The sequence below is a fragment of the Micropterus salmoides genome, unplaced genomic scaffold (assembly GCF_014851395.1).
Source record: "Micropterus salmoides isolate LMB-PRFRI ecotype aquatic unplaced genomic scaffold, ASM1485139v1 Ms_hic_scaffold_19, whole genome shotgun sequence".
Taxonomy (NCBI): Eukaryota; Metazoa; Chordata; class Actinopteri; order Centrarchiformes; family Centrarchidae; genus Micropterus; species Micropterus salmoides.
Window position 1 is genome coordinate 3,831,957 of NW_024041039.1, and position 21,909 is coordinate 3,853,865.

Genomic DNA, 21,909 nt, shown 5'->3' on the forward strand with positions numbered 1-21,909 from the left:
AATCAGAACATCCTATAAAAATACACCTTTAACCCAAATTCTCTTTAACTTAACAGATCATGAATGGGTGCAACCTCCAGAGAAACCCTGTGAGCTCCAGACAGGGAGGACGCTCACAGGGGAGTGTACAGAGGCCGCTGACCGACCCGAGGAGCCCATCTGAGGCGAGACCAACCACCAACGCCCCCCTGCCTCTCCAAGATCCGGTGTCTCAGGATGAAGTATCAAAACAAATAGAGAGGACGCTGAAGAAGACACATGCGCACAGTGAGGGGGACTCTGACTCCTCATTGCCCTCCCCCATGAGGGAGCAGTTCCTCTCCTCAGACCTGGAGGCGTCCGGAGAGGAGTCAGACCCCCAACCGCCTCCCAACAAGCCGGCGGTCTGGATCGTGAAGCGCCAGGTGCAGAAGGTGAGGGTTTTGTTTGGGCGAGGAAGTTTGGAGACTTGTGTTTGTGTTAAAATGGTGTTTCTGTGTGTGTTTTCTGTGAATTAATGTGAGACAGATACAGGTTGAAGATGGACAGGGATACACAAACTAATTCTGAATTCTATGTGTAGGATCCATACCAAAAGTTTACATAAGACAAAAAACAATCACACGCAAATTTCTCTTTTTAAATCAACTTGAAAATATGCACACATATTCCACCCCCAAAACTCCCACAATAAACTACAAGTGGGTAATACAAGCACCTTCTGAATATTTATATACGTATCGGTCCTGTGAAAAACAAAGGCAGTGTTACAAACAAAAGAACGTTTGAGAGGCTGATGGCTGCACCAGCTGTTCATGCAGGCAGTTGTTAAAAGCCTTAAATGCTATTACATTGTATTGTGAAGCACTTTGTGATTTTTATCTGTGAAAGGTGCTATACAAATGAACTTTACTTACTTACTTTACTTTACTTTCTACTTTTCTGAGTATGGACTGATGGAGGCTCAGGGACAACAAAGCTTAGCACTTATTAATTGTTAAGCATCTATATAGACATGTACATAGCTGATTAAATCACACACTAAATATCTAAGAAAATAACATATACCTTATTTAACTCCAAAATCCAGCATACAGGTGTTTAGCAGGAAAAAGAAAAGAAAACTAATAAAACTGTCATTGTTGAAATATTCACAGTATTTTCACAGAATCAGACCATGACGTATTTAAAGTAGCCGCTAAAGTAAGGGTTTAAATCAAGAACTACTTGATCAGTGATTACATCTGAGTGAGCAATTGATGCCAACATGTTGGATAATTCCACATATTATCATTTTAGCAACACAAGCATTTGCAAATTAAGCAGTTGGTTACTGTTCAAAACGACAATGCTCATTTTTTCTGTTTGAATCAGATAATCCCTTAAAATGTTTTCCTTTTAAACCAGATGGTTTTATGACTCGTGCTGCACTTTGTAACACAGTGCTCTATAAATAAAGATTAATATTATTATAATATGTTTATTTCTTCCCCTCCCCTCCGGCAGGGGGCTCAGGTTTCATCAAAAGCCAGCCCAGACAGGGAGCACTGGTATGGGTCAGAGGAGTTCCTGGCCCTCCCCGCTCAGCTCCGCAAGACCGAGATGCTCGCTATGAAACTGGAAAGTCTGGCTCAGTCCATCCCAGGGGTCAGTGGAAAAATATTGATTACCTTTTTTTTTTTTATTCCTCCATCTGAAAAAGTAACCATGCATAATAACAAGCCACCACTACCTCTGATATTTTTGTACTTTAACTTTGTCCTGCAGAGGCCCGGCAGCTGTGACTCTACCCAGGAGGCGTTGCAGGATGTAGATGACTGGGATTTGACGGAGCTCAACCCAGACTGGGACGTAGGGGAGAGCGGGGACAACGTGAGCAGCGTAGGGGAGAGTGAGGATGACCTTCCTTCTTCTCTGCCACCTCTGGTATATATCACAGCAGATGTTTTTTTACTCCACAAATGTTCAGAAACATTTGCTGATCCAGGATAAATGTTCTCCCCTCAGCTTCCGTACAGACGAAACCTGGTCAGCCGCTTGAGCACCACCTCTTCCAGCGACATTGCTCCCTCGCTGGACGAAAGCATCGAGTCTGGTCCGTTAAGTGATCTGCAGTCCGAAGAGGATGAGTCACGGAGGTCTGCGGACCGCCGCCTGCAGCTGACAGCGCCCTCGGTGGACGTGCGTGGAGGTGCGTTCCTGGTGCACCAGCTGCTGGAGGACATTCAGAGTCAGGACAAAGACCCCGATGTCTGGAAGAAGATAGAGGTATGGACAGTCTTTCTATCTTTCTGTATCTGTCTGTCTCTTTCTCTTTGTTGTGATTACCAGTGTTGTTGGTGTATTTCTTTCCACAAGGAAAGTTGCTATAGTGGTATAGAAGGTTCATTTCATTTCATAAAACTGTACTAACAAGAGGTGAGTTAGCCTCTATTATATACAACAAGGCCTCACAACTAAACAACAAATTATGTTGTTTGTCTTTCAAAGCAATCCACGTGAGTGTTTCCTGATACTGCACCCCCGTCAGGATGAAACTGTTCATGAGCCAAAACAAAAAATGATAAAACATTTTTAATAGGGTTGGGTATCGTGTTGGAACTGTTACCAAATTTCCAAGAAAATCGGATTCGTTTAGACCCGTGCGTTTGGATTCTGCTTTTCGGTTCCTAACTTTCTGCATATTTCAGCTCCTGACTGAGCTGCAGTGAGCATATTACAGTCCATCAAAGTGTCACTCATCTGCCAGGAGTTGCTACGCCGACCCAACCTCATGTCATTTGTTACGTCAACAAAAGCGTGAAGAAGAGGGTCCTTCTGTTTCCAGTCCTGGACCATGGCGGACCACAGCGAACGCTCCAAAGTTTGGCTTAGCTTCACTAAAAAAAGAGAACGCCGCAGCAAAATGCAACAGCTGCAGTAAGAAGGTTTGGTGCGACGGCTACAAATGTATATTTTTCTTAGAGACGATTCCCTAGAGAGGGTGGCACAGTGATGTAGTGGTTAGCGCTGTCGCCTCACAGCAAGAACGTCGTGGGTTGAATCCCTGTCATTCCAGGCCTTTCTGTGTGGACTTTGCATGTTCTCCCCGTGTCCGCATGGGTTCTCACCGGGTGTTTTCCGGCTTCCTCCCACCATCCCAAAACCATGCAGGTTTGAATCAGGTTAGGTTAATTGGTATCTCTAAAATTGTCCTTGTGTGAGTGGTTTTTTGTCTATGTGTGGCCCTGCAGTGGATTGGCGACCTATCCAGGGTGTACCCCGCCCTTTGCCCGACGTAAGCTGGGATTGGCTCCAGCCCCCCTGGTTGACGATGGATGGATGAGTCCCTAGTGACTCCTTTCACTTTAGCCATGAAGGGGAAGATGAGCGAAGATTAAAGATTTGTGGCGAAATGAGTTGGAATCAGAACCGAAATTTAACAAGAACCGGGTTCCATAAAATTGAAACGATATCAAAATGTGGTTATTGTTTAGTTAGCTTTAGGTACAAACAGTTCTTAGTTAAGGTAAAGGAAGAGTTGCTGTCATGGTTAGAAGATACCTGTGAACTTCTGTGTCAAAGTCATACACTTTGTACCTCTAAAGCCAAGATTTTAAGCCAGATTTGCCAGTTGGCAAGCTCGGGGACCGTCGGGCTTTGATCAGCGATCGATCAGCGGTCACCAGTCGTTATGTGTGATCTACTCAAGGACTCGTCAAAACAGCTCCCCCACACATCTCTGACACATCGCCGACACAAGCCAGATATCTAGCACGCCAAATATCGACTCAGCATCCACATCCAGCCAATAAGAGCAGGCAGCTACTTTTTCATTGCAAAACACTTTTTACTTACCTCCAGCTCTCTCTGTAGCTCAGACAGTCCCTGCGTGTGCTGATCCATCCTTTCACCCACAGTCTGTGTCTTTATAGTCTTTATAATAACAAACAGCTGTTTCGTGTGTAGGTTCGCGTCATTTCCTGTTTCACATTTCACGTGTGTTTTCTTGACAAAACGTGGTTTGGAGACCAGCGTCGGGTGACACAGCCGCTGTCAGCTCGCGTAGTGTGTGACCCCCTGTCATCGATCAGTCACGTAGCATGAACGCCACAACGACTTCAAGACTCGCGTCACAAGACGGCAAGTCTGCACGAGCCTTAACCGGCAACCCCAACTTCTTCCTAAAGAGGTTTTGCTGTCTCACTACTTCCACCTACAGTAAGCACTGGACCTCCAATATGGCTGTCAGAAGGTACAGTACATAACAGTCAGTTGTTTCCCATATATCACAATGAAACTTTATATATTTGTTTTTTTAAATATAATTTTATGTATTTAATTGGTTAATATGCAAATGAGGTATTTATTCATTAAATATGCACTGATTTGCATATTACACATATCCATTTTCCAGCACATTGATAAAACACAGATACATTTTTTTTGTTTTATTGTGATAATATACCAAATGGCCAGACATTTACAGAACAGTTTATCTAATATATGTTGTTTTTTCATGGATTTATTGAAAATATACCAGTCCATATGTCTCAGGGACACTTTTTTACCCCTCAAGTTTACAGATAAAATGCCACACAAAATGAGAATGATAAAGATATTTCTAAAAAATGAGGTCTTGCTTTAAGACATGAGAAAGAGTGTGTAAAATTACGATGCTCTAACTGCTTTGAAGAGCCAGGAAAATGACTTGGAGTACAGGAAACATGTCATTTTGAGAAACGGCTGTTAAAGGGAAGGGGCGGCTGTGGCTCAGATAGAGCGGGTTGCCCGTTAATCGGAAGGTCGGCGGTTTGAACTCTGGCTCATCCAGGCTGCATGTCGGAGTGTCCTTGGGCAAGATACTGAACCCCTGAATTGCCTCTGGTGGCTGTGAATGTGTGAATGTTAATTTCTGTTTGAGCACTTAAGCTCAGTGAATGAATGTGTGTGAATGAGATGTAGTGTAAAAGTGCTTTGAGTGGCTATACAAGTACAGAGCATTTACAAAGATTAGCCAACACAATAGAAACACACTTCTCTTATAGAAATGATACATGGACTAGCTAACATTGTGCTCTAGAAAACAAACTTTCAAATGATATATGATTCAACATGGAGAGAGTTTTAAACAGACTGGTCTAACTTTTACTTGGAAAGTGCTAACAAAGATGAAATTTAAGCGATCTAAAGTTGATAAACTTGGTGTAAAATATACCAAAAATATCGTATATATATTATTTAAGATTGTTTTGTAGATTTTATGAAAATATGGTAATAATAGTTGCAAAATAACTTTGAAATTTGAAACAAAATCATAATTTTGAACTCTGGAGTCTCACCTTAAAACCTCAGTAACTGGACACCGGTGTAGCTGCATTCGCATGTTTCTGCAGCAGAGCCACCTCTCAGTACTTTTATGTGACAAAGTACGACAAGTTGAACCCAAATCGCCACAACACAACGCCGCTTTCCTCCTTTCACTGCAGCCGTCTTGATGGATTGGAGGGCTGGTATCGGATCGTCCCGTGGCCCCGTTAATTCATCACCTCACTTCTAAAGGTCACGTTTGATTGGCAGGCGGATTATTGATGAGGCTGCCCAGTGAACTAATCAGTCATATCTGTCATATCGAATATGGCGAAATGTCAATAGCTCTGGGGATTCGTTCTCCTCATGACTGCTCGTTTAATTAGTGCTATAAAGAAGCTCTGCCACCTCCTCTAATATTTTTTATTGTTTTATTTTATTCACGTTTATTTCACTCTCTTACCTTTATTGCCTTAATATTGTAATCCTGAACACCTTTTACTCCCCCAGCATTTTACTTTGCTGCTGTAACATCCCAGTTTCCCCTCGGGGATCAATGAAGTTCAGCATATCTGTCTTATCTGGTGTAAGCCGGGTCAGGAGCCCACAGACAGAATCAGACCGCTGGAATAAGATTATCAGTGAGGATGGGCGGGATACGCCAGGATCAATCTGTGAATTAAAGGACCGCCCGAGAGAGGGGACGTCCTTGGAAGTAGGGATCAGTGACCCGGAAGGTTGTGAGTTTGATCCCCTCATCAGTGTCTTCCATATTGCCAAACTCAAATCAAATCGCCCACATTAATATTCAGAGTTAATGATGATTTGACTGATGAAATGTCAAAGCTGTCCCATGCTCTTTCGCTCTCTGTCCTTTCGTGTTGTGGAAATATTTTAATCCCTATTTAAAGCGGCCTGACTAACAGTAGACCATGTGGGGAATCTCAGCTAACTATTTTATTTAACTTTCTTCAGTAGCATACGTTTGGGAAAACATTTTGGCAAGTTTGACAGTTTAATTCACATGTAGACTTTCTAGATCCGCCTCTTCCAACTCCTAATTAAAGCTATGTAATGCTGAAAGATGATTTTTATGGCTTTGCCTTCACTGTAGAGAGATTAATAATTTTGAGGTGGCCTGATATATAATGCTGAGGGCTGAGATGAATCCATTGTTTATTAAAATACCAAAGTAACTCATTGTTCTCAAATAAAACCAAAAGGTAGGCTGTGTATAACACTGACCAAAAATTCATCCTGACATGTGGTTCTTATTTTGGATCTTTGAAGTAAAGTACTGTGGGTTTGGGTAAAGCTTGTTTGTAGACAGAATGTGTTTCTAATGATAAATCAGTGACCTTTGAACTAAGCAATACAAATGGTCCGCCAGTGCCTACTCTGGTATTTTTGCCTATTGTGATGTCATTTCTTGGAGTATCTTGAAATGCTTCATATCCATAAAATCTGTGCTACCTCAGCTAAAAGGTTATGTAAGTCAATAAACCATAATAATTGATAAAAGTATTGAAATTGTGTGATTAAAAAAAAACAATCAAGCATGTTTTCTCATAAAATTCTACAAAATAAACACAATTGATCCAAAACATTTCTAAATGTAGAAAGAAGAACAAAATGACGTCGTTATTTTCACCGCATGTTACAAAACGTAATGACGTCACCACAAGCGTTCAATATGATAACTTGAGTGACAGAAGCCTTAGTTTTCTGGTGCAAAAAGAATGAATGCTCTAGCTATTATGGTTTTTATTTTAGATCAATTTAAAAAGTATAATGTAAACAAAGGGCTACCGCGGCCAGTTCGGGGAAAACCTCTAGCGCCACCTAGAGTTTTCACGCCATCTTCTACCGGAATCAACTTAACGGGATGACATCATCGCGAGCAGACAACGGGAGGGCGCAAAAGACAAAAACATTATCTTTCAGCTGCAAATAGAATGAATGCTCTAGCTATTGTAGTTTTTATTTTAGATCGATTTGAACATGATCATGTAAACAAAATTGAGGCTTGTAACCTCACAAAAAAGCTGTCTTTCTCGGTTCCCTCTGACGGCCTGTGTGCTGCTATCCTATGTGTAGATATCGGGTAAGAAATGTTTGCAAAGTCCACTGGTTCATGTAGGCTGTGGCGTTCACGCGTGCTGTCGAGCCTCTTACCAGAAAACCAACAATATGGGTTCATCTAACACCAAAAAAACGACTGGCTTCCTTGCGAAACACAGGCTTCAACACAAACTCCAAGTAAGGATAAAAAACAACAAATATCTTTCATGTGCTGAAGCCCGTCAGGCCAAAGAAGAATCAGATCGACGTTGGGCGAGTACGCGATTACACGCTTGGACAGGTAGCGATTGCAATCTGAAATCTCACCGCTGAAAACTGCACAGCGACTTTAAAACAATAGCTTGTAGGTGATAATATAGTTATATCAACTTTTCACATTCAGACTTAAACATCATAAAAGTTTCCATCATAACCATCATAACCTTCCATCTTACTTCATTACCAATAAAAAGTGATTCATATTCATCATTTTCTCTGCTGCACTTTCTTATTACTGATTATTATTAATTTAGGCCCAAAGAGCTGAAACAGTCACACACTTATTGCCGTTTTCTATGTTTCTAAGTGAACTTTCATTATTTGTCTTCTGATATTTCAGTAAAATCTGCACACTGACAAAACTGTGTTCATATTTGGACTTTCCAGTTATGTCACATAAAATTATTATAATACATCACAATAAAGTAATCAAGTAATTTATAGTCAATAGTTCTTTCCTCATCGGGAAAAAAAGACAGCACGTCAGGCAGTAAAACCAGTGTGAGGTCAGCAGCAGAAAGTTTGGACGCTCGTAGAAAGTTTGCCCCGAACGTCTCAGACACAAGTTTCTATAATCCGTGGCACGTTCAAGGCCCTGTGCAGCTTCCCCTGAGTCATTCAGACCCCCTCTGTCACTCACTGTTTTCAGTTCCGTGTTCATATAGTCGTTGTAAAAAAAAACAAACATGTCCCTTAAGGATTACAGGAATAAGCACACATTGATAAATTAACATTAACAGATAGTTAACATTACAAAAACCCTCCCCAAATCCTGAAATATAAAACATAAAGCATTCAAATCTATCAGGAGTTATTCCCCGATGTGTCACACATGACACCTTGTGTTAACCACACACACACACTCACTCCTCATTCCTCTCTGCTCCTGGGTAATTAGCTGATTAGCTGCTTAATTAGCAGCATGTAATCATGGCGATGGATGAGCTGCCTAATTGAGGAAGTGAAGAGAGGAGAAGAGCCTCAGTGTGGAGGATGACATTCTGTCTCTCCGCAGAGAGTCTCTGCTGAATACAACAGAGCAGAATAACATAGAATGGAAAAATCATCTGTCTGGGGAGGAGAGAGAGAGGAAAGATCACTGGTGGAGCAGAAATGAATCAAATCCAGGAGCCAGGACAGAATATAATCTGTCCAAGAAGTCTTGTCTCCTCGGGGGGAAAAGGACTTGGTCGTGTTTGTTGTGGGAGGCGAGAAGATTTGATTAGAGTGGAGAAGAACTGAGTTGGATGTAATAGAATCTCATATCTGAACTTTATGGGAGAGGAAATCAGTTACATTCGCTGTCAGTAGAATAGATCAGGGTAGCTGCAGACATTTTTTCCCCCACCTCCAACGTCCAGTGTTTTCTACTAGAAGAAAGACAAAGAATGAAGTCTGGACTTGATTTAGCTGTTATTATGTTATTTTCATGATCTTAAACAGTTACTCAACACTAACTAACATTTTTTGAGTTAGTAAATTATATGTCCAGTCACCAGTTCCCCCATGTCCGAAAAAAATGCAACAAATGTGCCCTCTTGAATGCCCTTTTCATAAATAAAACAAGATAATGTGCCCTCTAGGGTGCCCCTTTATGTGACGAAATGCTGTGAAGTGGCCTCAAAGGTGCCCCGTGTGCGAAATATATGATGAGGGGCCCTCTGCAGGGACGGATTACTACAAGGGGTCTACTGGCTTCAAACCCAGGGCCCAAAATCCCAAAGTGCAGAAGTTACGTTGCAAGTTATGTTGAAGTTTCATGTCCAGCTTTCGTCAACGCTCAAAGGCATGAATTTGAGCGTCAAGCAGCACAGATCAGATGAACCAGGCAGGAAGTCAGACACAGAACGGCGAAGAGAATCCGGTCGATTTTCGAGTAAAACACCCTGTGCAGACTCCCGATCGAACAATAAACACAGTTAAAACAGACAAAAAAATAAACAATATAACTATGAAGCTACTTAACCATAGTTAAAGCACAAACATTGAGGACAACTGAACAAATCAACAAAATCTGAACAAGTCAGCAAAATCAGGCAGGCGAAACGCCATTAACACGTTTTCCTCTAGTTTCGTTGGTTGCTGTAAAATGTACACGCCCTGTGCTCCGCTCTGATTGGTCAGTAGGACTGTAACAATAGGTCATCGCAATTTCAATTTGAAAACGATTAATCTTTCAGCCCTAGTGTGTTGCGTGGAGTATTCAGAGTAACTGTCACACTGTTTCAGGAAAGACATTTTGCTGTTGAATTTGTCACTTGTCGGTTCTGCAAACAAAATTCCCTTCACCTCCATTGTAATGGGAGCCAATCAGAGCTTTATAGGCGGGATCAAGAATGGTGACATCATCTTCTTGTTCCAACAAAGATAACTCTTAAAGTGGATCAACACGACAGAAATAATTCTTGTTTTAACCTTCCTCCGTATCAGACCTTTACCTTCTCTTATTGTTTCCTCACACCGCCTTTGCTGTTGGACATGAATATTTTACCCAAGACTTTTTCTCCCTCTTTTGACTGTCTAGACGCTGTTGTCTCGACCTTGACCTCCTCATTTGTAATGTTGGAACAGACCCTCACATAATTTGTGTCCGCGTCACGTAAATCCGCAGCTTGTTTCATTAAAAGTTCATGAGCCCGACGCAGGAAATGCACATACACAGAGACCAAAGTTCCTAATTGCCCTGTATGGGATATGACTCCTGAAGTGCATTGAAATTTCCTGGAAACAAAATAGAAGTAAAGAAAAGCAGAGAAACAGTCCATCAGTTAGATAAGTGTCCTACACGTCATGTGATCACATTGTATGTGCTGTCTCAGCCGGCGTCGGCGTCCTCAGTGTGAGGTGTCTGTGTGTTTGGCGGCTCTGCGGCACGCCGGCCTATCTGCGAGCAGTGGGAGACAGACAGACAACAGACTCAGATCAACACTCGTCTGATTGGCCCGGCGGGGGGGAGGGGACGCCGACCGACAGCAAAGGGTATAAGAAAATAAGAGAGAGAGATGGAGGAGGAAGAGGGGTGTTATTCTCTTCTTTTGTGTTTCTATAGATTAAGGAGGTTAAGGAGAATGTAAAGATAAAGCTGACAGACATAGACGCAGAAACTTTGTACGAACTTTCCAGATACGAAATACAGGTTTAACATGTCCACTAATAAAGAAAATTGTATGTTTTCCAATGAAAAATATGTAATTTGACATCATACTGGGCCATTATTTTCACCATATCTCTGAACAAATAGTTGGAAAAGCTCGAGCAGATAATAAATAAACAACAGCCAAAGATCAGCCTACTGGGGAGGAACAACAACCTTTAGATTTGGGTGCTGCTCTCCACAGCATGTTTTGGGCATCACCCCCTAAAACTCTGTTAATATAACCTCAGAATCTTTATAGATACCAGTGTTCATGTTTGCCTTTTGACATTTATCTGTAGACATTAATATAAAAAAAAAATAGGCAACATGAGAAACCTCCTCCCTTCTGAGGTGCTTTAAAATCTCAAAAGAAACGTCTCCTCATCAGCTTAATAGGACTAGTTTGCATCACTAATTTGCTTTACTAACCTCACGTCCTCCAGTCACCTCCGTCCTTTCTTTTCCTAACAACCACTTTTTCAGACTCGATTGAAAACTGAAAAATAATTGAATCAGTCTGTACAGGACAGAGATGCAGGCCACGCCAGTTTAGTCTAAGTTTGTACCTGATGTTCTCAACACTGGACAAGTAAGTAGTGATAAAATACACCAGTTACTTTCTATAAATTGAGGGAATGTTAGGTTACATTGCAGCCAAAAGACGCAGCCTACTGTAGACTGCTCAGCCGTGCAGTCTGAAAGAGAGGGGAGATGTTTGCAAGCGCAAACCTGCTTCACTTTTCCAGCATTTGGGGAAACAGACAGACTGTTCTTGGTCTTTAGAAGCTGACACGCCGTAACCGACACTCACCGTCGATTCGGAGTTACACTGCTCTTGTTACAGCACCTGTCTCGTAGATGTACTGTGAAGAACAAGGAGAGAGGAGGCACGCCGAGCGATGAGTGTTACCATGCTCGCACAGTGCGAGTGAAAATTAGCAGCGCATTGATATAATAATGAGTGCGGGAAATTTTAGTAACGGTGGTCACAATTCAGCATCGGCGCACTGCAGCTCCTGATATAGGGGGGAAACACTGAACTTAAAGTTAAACTGACATGAACCTCTTACAGTAAAATAAAACAGATTATAATAATATAAAACTTTATTTATATAGCACCTTTCTTAAAAGTATCACAAGGTTTAGCAGAGAAAATAGGGAAAAAAGCAGATAAAGAACAGCAGAATAAAACAATGCATACATCTGGGGGGATATAATTAAGTTTAAAAATGTTAAATGGCAGGAATATCAGCAGCTGCATGTGTGTGATTGATTACGTTGAGGTTGTGGGGCTTTGGAGATGACTCGTTCCCCACAGCAACAGACAGCTGGTAGTGGAGGGGTCTCCCGGGGACAATCTCAGGGACGCAGCCAGGTGTGACGGACGGCCGTGTCTCTGTCGCTCTCTTTTTATCGCTGTCTTTTCACCTTGCTGTTCCCACTCTTTCTTCTTTATTACAGATGTTCATCTAAAGCTACTTTAAGTTTCATAATAATAAATAAATAAAAAGAAAATTAAAGCAGAAAATATAAACGTGGGTGGCGGAAGCTGCAGTCCTCTCTCGTCCACATTGTACCCAAAAAATCAGCAGCTCAGGTTCCATGTTTTCTATTAAAATGGATTTTAATGAATTTCCAGGGAAACTTTCCTCCCCTCCAGTTCTTTCCTTTCGGACCAGCAGTGTTTGGTGTGACATGTTCACGTAGTCAAACTAATAATTGAGCCTGCTGTGGAAATTAGCTCTCTCACCTCAATCCCCCAAAATGTTTGTGGAACCCTGCACAGAAAATCATTTTGCAATTTGTTCTGGTCTTTACCTTCAGCAGGTGCAGAAATGTTGTTGAACTGCCGCCTCAGTCGTCCAAAAAACTATTTGCATTTCCCATCAGCGCCAACAGATTCTGTTAGCTTCAGGTTCATGTCAAGATGAAGAGGTTTTCAATTTCATCATTAAAACAAATAAATGGCAGGCAAGATAAATTAAGCACCACAAAATCTGAATTAAGTTGCATCATAATAAAATAGCTGCATATTATTGGCCTATATTTACTTCATTGAGACTTTCTTTATGTTTACCTGTTGTGGTAAATTCAGTATAATGTTCTAAATATCTGTGAAGCATCTACGTTAATGGATCGCATGGAAAGTTCGACATAGTTTCCACAGTGCAACAACAACAACAACAGTCACGTCACACTCGCCACTCTGCTGTGTTGTTTTATTCACTTATTTTCATTTGCCTACATTTGGCTGTTCTTGGATCGCTGTGAGGCTGCTGCCTTTAAAATGAGCTTTGTAGGTAGGAATTTGGTAGAAATGTGTATTAAGCATAATAAGTGGCAGCAAAGATGGAAACACTACTACTATCCTGTATAAGAGAAGTGGAAAATTAAGACCTATGGCAAATACAGAGCCAAATAAAGTCCACTTTTAGGTAAGATAAAGGTCAGCTGTGCAAGTCTCTGTTTTGCTGTTTCAAATTGAAAGTTTTTTATTTGCTCTGTGGCGATAGGAAAACACGTCCCATATGGACGCTTGGTCAAGACCATGCCTTAGGTACCCTTTAGCGTTGCTTTTGCACGCGTAGGGCTCCACGGTCAACATCACTCGGGTAAAAGCGCGGTTTCTGACCCATCTCTCCACCCCAACCATCTCCTTACTCTGACTTTTCTGTTATTAATACCGGGCCTACTTTTCGTGTTGAACAGTGATGCGAAAGGGCTTCCCCCTGTGCGTTGAACTACGGCGCTAAACGCTGCCGTGTGCGTTGGTACCAGACGCCGAAAGACGTGACAAAGCGTAGCTACTTGATGCCCTTGGAATAAAAATGGGCTAGGATTGGCTGGGGGTGGTGGAGGAAGGACACATGGACGCAATATCCTCCCTCAGTGTGTGATTTTATTTGCTCTTTTTTTACAAGACAAACAACAGATGAATTGTAGTTTGTGGAAAAACTATAAAAAGCCTACCCCTTTAGAGCAGACTTCCAGAAAAAGGAAATTGTTTGGTCCATCGTTTCATTGACGGGTGCTTAAGAGTAAATGAATTCGGATGGAATTAGTGAAAATGATTCTGAATTTGTCTGGACTACGTTTAGAAAAAAAATATAGCGATATATTGGCTTCTTCTGGGCTCTTCTGGGAAGGTTTTCTACAAGATTTTGGAGTTTTGTCTGTAGGAATTTTTGCCAGAAGAGCATTTGTAAGGTCGGACAACGATGTTGGACTGGAAGGCCTGGCTCGCAGTGTCCGTTCTAGTTCCTCCCAAAGGTGCTGGATAGGGTCGAGGTCAGGGCTCTGTGCGGGCCAGTCAAGTTCTTCCACACCAAACTGGGAAAACCATTTCTTTATGGAGCTGGCTTTGTGCACGGGGGCGTTGTCATATTGCAAGAGGAAAAGACCAAACACAAACTGTTTGAAGAACTGTTTTCTAAGATTGTCTGCTGGAGCGTTAAGATTTCCCTTTACAGATTTTCTTAGACATGGGTGTCCCAGTACTTTTGTCTATATAGTGTAAATACACACATAACAGAACAAACAATAGATTTGTTTGTATTTTGTGACTACTGAGCAGGACATTAAACAGCTGTCAGGTGGACAAACCGTAACAGTGTTCAGCAAATTACCTCAAACCTAGCTTGGCATTTTTGTACTAATACACTGAAATGGGAGTACAAGTATTTCCACCCCCCATCAATGTTGGATTATCATTTAAAATCCGGCTTCTATGTGAGTTTACAGTAATGAAATAATCAACTTTATTTGGTCATATATAATTTTATACACAGTATAATTACATGTGGAATTTGTTCTCTGCCCATCCAAGTTAGGAACAGGGACCTTCAGCAGTGGACTCGAACCGGCAACCTCCGGTCTTTAAGCAAAGTTCCCAGGGACTGAGCTAATGCCGACCCCCTTATTAACTAAGCTGTAAGATAATAAACACCTGAGCAGCCATGCTGCTCTCACTCCCAGCAGTTCTATCCTTACGCTTGTGTTTGGCTTGTGCTCTGGAGGCATAAGAATCAGACCTTTTGCCCGTAACATATTAATCATCGAAGCCAAACATCGTCTGCCGGGAGTTTGAGTCCGAATCCATCAGCGTCGTCCTTCAGAAAGCCCCGTCAGCTGAACGGTAATTATCCAGTGGTGAAGAGCTGAACCACAGGAGGAAGAGATGAAGCAGATATCAGAGGCGGTTATCCAGGCGGCAGAGGATCAGATCAGGCGTTTCAGCTCCCAGCAGGCCTTTCTTCCCCTCAGGAGCCTTACTGGTTTAGAGACATCAAAGCAGCCGTAAGCAGCCCAGTGCATGCTGGTCGATATCCAAACCAACGGCGCTCCCCCTGCTGCTGTTCACGCCTACATCCTCTTCCTCCTCTGTCCTTCGCTATCCACTTCTTCTCCCCTTATTCGCTGCGTTTCTTCTCAAGCTTAACCTCTCGTCTCATCTGTACTTCTCGTACTCTTCATCGTTTTTCTCTCAATCTGTTCCTCTTCCCTCCTTTACTCCTCTCATCTTTCTTTCCCTTTTCATTCCTTCTTTCACCTTTCTTTTTCGCTCCTTTCGTCTTACCTTTCCTTCCCTTCCTTCCACCCTCCCCTTTAATCTGCTTTTCATCCTTGCCTTCCTTTCTCCTTTCCTCTAATCCTTTCCTAAGTTTAACTTCCTTTCCTGTCCTCAAATATTTTGCACATAAACTTTTTTCCTTTCCTTTCCTCTGCTTTCCATTCTTTTCGATTCCTTTCTACCCCTCCAGTCTTCTTTCCTTCCCATTCCTTTTGTTTTCCTTCACTTTTCTCCTTTCCTTTCTCCCTCTCCTCTTGTCATGTTTCCTTCCCTTCTCTTTCCTTCCCTCTAACCTTTCCTTTCTTTCTTTCCTTCCTTCCATCCTCCCCTTTAATCTGCTCTTCACCTTTGCCTTCCTTTCTCCTTTCCCCTAATCCTTTCCTAAGTTTAATTTCCTTTCCTGTCCTCTAATATTTTGCATTTAAACTTTTTTCCTTTCCCTTCCTCTGCTCTCCTTTCTTTTCATTTCCTTTTTTCCCTCTAGTCTTCTCTCCGTCCCGTTCCTTTTGTTTTTCCCACTTCTCTCCTTTCCTTTCTCCCTCTCCTCTTGTCATCTTTCCTTTCCTTCTCTTTCATTTCCTCTAGTCCCATCTGCTCTCTTCTTTCCTTCCCCTCCTTTAATCTCCTTTCCTTGCCATTCCTCACCTCTCCTCCTCTTCCTCCTCCTACACTCCCCGCCCTTCTCTTCCTCTCCTCACATCAATACTTTTTTGATTTCCATCTCTCCTCCATAATGAGCGGTGCAGAGATGGACGGAATCATATTGATGTTTTTAAAAATTCTTTAAGGTCCGTGGTTGTAATTAACATACTGCAGCTCAATCGGTCAAGGTTTGCATCTCACACGTTATACACAAACACGTAAACACTTCTAAAGCGTATAAGATGTGCACAAACACACACACACTCTGGATCATTACAGGCGAGCAGGCTCACCTATCCCCATACGAAGACACACACACACACACTCACACACAGATCCGATGCAGCGATTTGTAGGCGAGGTGTAAGCATGGATGCACACATGTGGCAAGTCATTTCCATCAGATTTACCTTCTCGCCGCAGCCTCCTTCACTCTGCCATTAGTTTTCTAGATGGCTCTCAGTGAAAGATATGAAAACAACATTCGATGTATAAAATATTAGAATTGTCTTCTTGATGATCTGCTGTCACAGTTGCGCTTGTTATTCGGATGGGATGTTTGAGGTCTGACTGGAAAGAATGAATTTAAGAGCTCACGTTGCTGTATGTATGTCAGTTTTATGTAAATGACTTTCCCGTTCTCTCTCTCTCTCTCTCTCTCTGTCTTTGTGTGTTGCCCGCACGCTCTCTGTGGCTGGATTGTATCCAGACTACATAAAATCCAGGTTGCAGCTCCACGCTGACCTTTGTGTGTTTGTGTTCGCAGTGCTTTTCTCTGTGGAAGCATCTGCCCGCTGAAACCACAGACTGGTAGAATATACAAGAGATGCAAAACCGCTCAGATACTGAATGGTATCGAGAACAGATTTGATTTAATAAATGAAAATAAACTATGTATGGTATGTGTTTTACCTCTTGCTGCTCATTACAGCACACAGTATTAGTTTATTATTATGCATTCATTTAATATCTTTGTTTTTACCAAATGAAGTTATATATTGATGTTGAAGTGACAGCACCTCTTGCAGCTCTGAGAGTTTTAAATTGTTTTGGAGCAACACAACTTTTTAGGAAGGAGGCTGAGATGAAAGGGTGGGGCCAAAAAGCACGTGACTCTTACACCAAAGACTGGTCACTTCCTACCAATGGTCAACTTCGGTTTCTTTAAGTTACGACCAGAATCTCTTCCTATAATCATCCGAGAAGTTTTTCAGACAGCTGACCAGGAAACAAATAAATCACGTTTGTAATGGTGATTTGAACAGCATTAATAATATTTTCACAACCATAAACACGATAATCATGCTTTAGTTTCAAACAAATGAAATATATCATCTGTGAACATTTTGCAGCTTTGCAGATATGTTCATTAAAAACATTCCACTGATAAAGAGGTTGCTAACACTTAATGCAAAAGTGCCCTCAGCCAAACATACATAAGTGAAAAGAAAGGTTGGACTCGGACTTTAGATGAGGCCTTGTGAGAAGCTTTGTGTCAAGACAGTGTTTGTGCGGCAATTAATTTAAGGTTCAGAATTATTCACCACAGTTTTCTCCACCGGCTCTCTCTCACACCTCAGAAGCTACATAAATACAACAGTGCAATCTGAAATGTGTTTTAGATGTTGCACAAACAACCATGCTGCGTGGTTACGTGTGAAACCACAGCACTCGTGGAGAGACTACCATGTGCTCTGTCACAGGAGTCTCCTTCGCCTGAGTTATGTTAACTTCACTGATCTTAATGGCAGGAGCGACGCTCTTGTTAAATTCACTCAGATTGCATTTGCCGTTGCGAGAAAATGCGTAAGCTTTAACATGGAAATCAGATTGCTTTCTCTCCTTGTCAAAATGGTTCTCAGAACTGAATAAATTCATACAGAAAATAACATGTTCTGAGAAACACAACCAGATCATCAAGCTAAAGTCTCTAATGTAATGTTTTGTTGTATATATTGTTTAATTTTATTTACTTGACCCAGTTTCTCTTTCGTTGTCTTTATGTTAAAAAAAATGGCAACATGGTGTTATGTTTCTTTCAAAAGATGTTTTATATTTTAGGACAGGGAACGTAGGACGTAGGAAGGAGTCTGAGGAGTCCTCATTTTGCAAAATATGCTTGTTTGCAGTCAAACCACAATTTCTACACAGATCAAAATTAAACCCCCTAAAATCCACCGTTCAGGAGCTCTAAAGCTCTCTTATGTCCGTGCTGTATTTTGTATCAAACCTTGAAACCGCACTATAAGGACAGGACTTTAGGGATGATGCATGTGTAACAGGAGCTTCTTTGCGTTATGTACAAGCACCACAGGCTAGTATTCCCAGTTGAGTTGTGTTGGTCTGATAATGGACAAACAGTGCGTTTACTGGACTGTTCTTGAGTCTGGGGGGGGGGGGGCAAGACACCGAACCCCTTGTTGCTCCAGAGGCGTGCGACCTCTGACACATATAGCAATTTTAAGTTGCCTTGGATAAAAGTGTCAGCTAAATGAATAAATGTAAATTATTGCTGCTCTTACTAGTATGTATTGTCAGTTGTTGTATTTGATGCTTGTGTGTTGTTTCTCGCTTTGTATAAAAGCGTCTGTCAAATGAGTACATGTAATGTAATACTCATCCTCTGCAATGATGACACTAGATATATAAAAACACTTGTTACCACACACACAGCTTGGTAGTTGGCTAAGTTAGCTAGCATCATAGCCTAAATGATTTATGTAAATTGACAGTTGCACTTCATCTTTGTCCAGATTTAACCTCCTCTAGGTATGTAATTTACATCAATATAAAGAACAAAAATTAACAATCTCTTAAAATAATCTGTACAGTGTTATAAAACATGACTTACCCCTTACACGGTTATGTTAAACTGCGAAGAACGTAATGTGCCTCATTCCCTTCGGGACGACCGCACGCTTATTTTAGAGTTCTTGGACAGCGTGCTTGAGGTTTTTTTAATTTCATGTAGCAACGTGACCTCAAACACATGATGCTGCAGGTGTTGGAGACATCGTCTGTCGCTTCAGTCACTATCTCACGTGAAGAATTTAACAGGCTGTCGGTGTACAGACATTTTTGATCTTCCTCTTCTCTTTTTTGTTTCGCCTCTTAAAAAAAAGTTTAAGTGCTTTAAAACAAACGGTTTCTTCTCTGATCTTCTTATGTCTTTCTTCTTCTTCACCTCCATCTCTCCTTCACGACTGAAGGTTTAAACACCTCCTTTAAGCTGTGTCCTCTGCTCCTCTTCAGGAGGAGCTCTCTACACGTGGATTCTCCTGTTCTTCCAACATTTTACACCCCAAACAAAATCAGGATATGAACTTAAACAACAAACAACAAGATTTTTTTTTTCTGAGTCTCTGTAATTTGGATTGGTGAGTTTCAGGCGGAGATTTTTCAGTTTTGCACTTCATCTCCTCCTTAATCCTCCTCTCAGCCAGTAGATGGCAGTAGCTTTCCACCAAGCAACGAGCGGCCTGTTGTGTTTCCTGTCGTCTCCTCTGTCCGTCTGTCTGTGCGCTCTCACGAAGGGCAACCTGCCAGCGATGGAGACATACATGTTCAAGTGTCATTCATGCCAATCTCTTTTTCATCCCCTTCTCATTCTGTCTTCATCTCAGTGTATCTCTTACTCTCTGTCTCTCCAACCCTTTCTTTCTTTCTTTCTTTCTTTCTTTCTTTCTTTCTTTCTTTCTGTCAGTCTTAATTTCCTGTTTTTCATTTTGTCTTTTTCATCCTCTTTTTGCTTTCTTTTCGTCTTTCCTTTTCCTTTCCCCTCTCCATCTCTTGTTATCTTTCCAACCTCTTCCTCTTCCTCTTGCATTTGCAATGTTTGTTTCCTCCTCCTCCCATTTTTTTTTTATCTTTCTACTTCTTTTCACTTCCGGTTTTATCTTTCATTACTCTTGCAGAGTTTGTTTCTTTCTTAGTTTGTCTTTTTACTCTTTTTGTCGCTCCTTTTCTCCTCTTTTCCTTCTCCATTTTATTTCTTTTCTGGATTTGTTTGCAACATGTTTCCCTCCCTGTTTGTGTCCAACTGTCTCTCGTCTTTTTTCATCTATTGTTCTGTCTCTTTTTATCCTCTCTCAGTCCAAATGTTCTCTTTTTACCTTCCTATATTGTATATTGTTTTTCACTTTTCGCTGTCTTCCTTCTTCCTTTCTTCTCCTTTATTCCCCCCCCTGTATCTCTGGCTGGATCTCTGTGTATTTAACCTAATGTGTGTTTAACTGTTTCGTCCTGCGGGTCTCGTTTTTTGTTCCCTTTCTGTCCTTGAATTAATTCATCTGGTATCAGCTCTGAAACCCCGTCCAGCCGCTCCTCCTCTCCTCTCCAGTGTTTTATCCTTTCCTCTTCCTCTCCTCCTTCCAATCTGTTGCTTTTTCTCCCTTTCCACTCTCCCTCTCTCTCCCTGTTGCATGCCATTACCTGTTGGATTTCTTTTTTACCTTGTTAGGATTTTCCTTCGATTCAACAATTTAAATTTTGACTACTGATTTATTTTTCTCTAGTCTTGTATGCCTTTTTGTACTCTTTCTCTCTCTCTCTCCATCCTCTGCAGAGTTTGTGTGTGTGTGTCGTGTTTGGATGCGACTCCCGCAGCTCTGGACAGCAGTGTTTATTCATGCTATTAACATTTTTTTTTTTAATCATCTGACTGAATCCTCTCTCTCTCTCTCTCTCTCTGTGTCCCTCTGCCTCTCTCGTCCCCAGTGTTTTGTGCAGCAGTTGGACGGGTTCATCTTGTGGCTGCAGGAGGCGCTGGACAGCACAGAAAACTGGACGCAGCCCAGACAGGATCTGGAGAGCCTGAGGGTGTACCTGGACACACACCTGGTGAGAAACACACAGACACACACATTTATAATTTTGTGAGGACCCTGATTAACAAAATGTATTCCTTTATCCCTCATGGAAACCCTTACCTAACTCTAACCTTAAAACCAAGTCTTGACCCTCAACCAACCCTCTAAAGGTCTAAAAAATGGTGCTCACCAAGATACAATGGTCCACACACACACACACACACTGTCAAAGCTTATGTACATTTAAGTATAAAAGTGCAGGAGTGCTACGTGAAATGACATGTCTGCACACACAGTGCACACACGGCTGTGTGAACGCATATTTGCATACATGCATATGGATGTGCTCATGTGTTTTAACAGCAGCATCATTTCACCTACTGCTGCTACAAAGTTTGAACGTTGACTCTGTTTAAAACAGTGCAGATTCTCAACTAAGAGCAACACTTTCACTCATCTGAAGACAACACGAATCTGTTGTTCTGTTCAAACCAATGCTTCAGATTCAGAACTCGTTTTATTACCTTTAATTAATATGTTAATATGGCATGTAGTACAAATAACGCAATAGAATAATGATTTACACTGCCTCAAGGCAAGTTTATTTGTATAGCACATTTTAACAACAAGGCAATTAAAAGAGCTTTACATAAAACATAAAAGCAAGCTAGGGAAATATAAGAAGACATTTGAATATAATTTTAAAATAGAAAATGAAAACACGACAGTAAAAATTACAGTGCAGTGCAAGGCAGGAACTGAGTGCTATAGGAAGCACTTGGACGATTCCCCCATTTTACTTTTCAAATTTCGTTGTTTTAAAGTAGAAACCACCAAATCACTGCTTACTGGTCGTCGTCTATGACACTTTATATAATCAAAGCGTGAATGTGTTACTGTTAAATAAATCTAAATGTGATCCTGTCAGCTTAATTCATGCTTTATTTCATCTTGTTACATGAATAATTGTTTATATAATTATCTAAAGAGTCGAGGATTACAGAACTATGTGTGCACAAAGGTCACGAGGAAGTCCTGAAACCGGTTCGGATTTTAGGGCAGACATTGGGATTTGACCACAAGAGCTTATCAATGTTCGTGTTGAGAAGATCATTCAGAGGTTGTTTAGCAAAAATACCTATAAG

At 41.4% G+C, this 21,909-nt stretch overlaps 1 protein-coding gene across 1 annotated transcript in view; it reads left to right on the top strand.

Moving 5' to 3' along the window:
* Window positions 1-21,909, top strand: part of akap6 (A kinase (PRKA) anchor protein 6) — a 235,522-nt gene that overhangs the window by 34,145 nt on the left and 179,468 nt on the right. Inside the window, exons 6-10 of the mRNA XM_038728683.1 lie at window positions 57-413; window positions 1,486-1,626; window positions 1,747-1,905; window positions 1,987-2,247; window positions 20,673-20,795. Of these exons, the coding sequence (XP_038584611.1) occupies window positions 57-413; window positions 1,486-1,626; window positions 1,747-1,905; window positions 1,987-2,247; window positions 20,673-20,795 (1,041 nt within the window). The remainder of the gene's footprint in view (window positions 1-56; window positions 414-1,485; window positions 1,627-1,746; window positions 1,906-1,986; window positions 2,248-20,672; window positions 20,796-21,909) is intronic.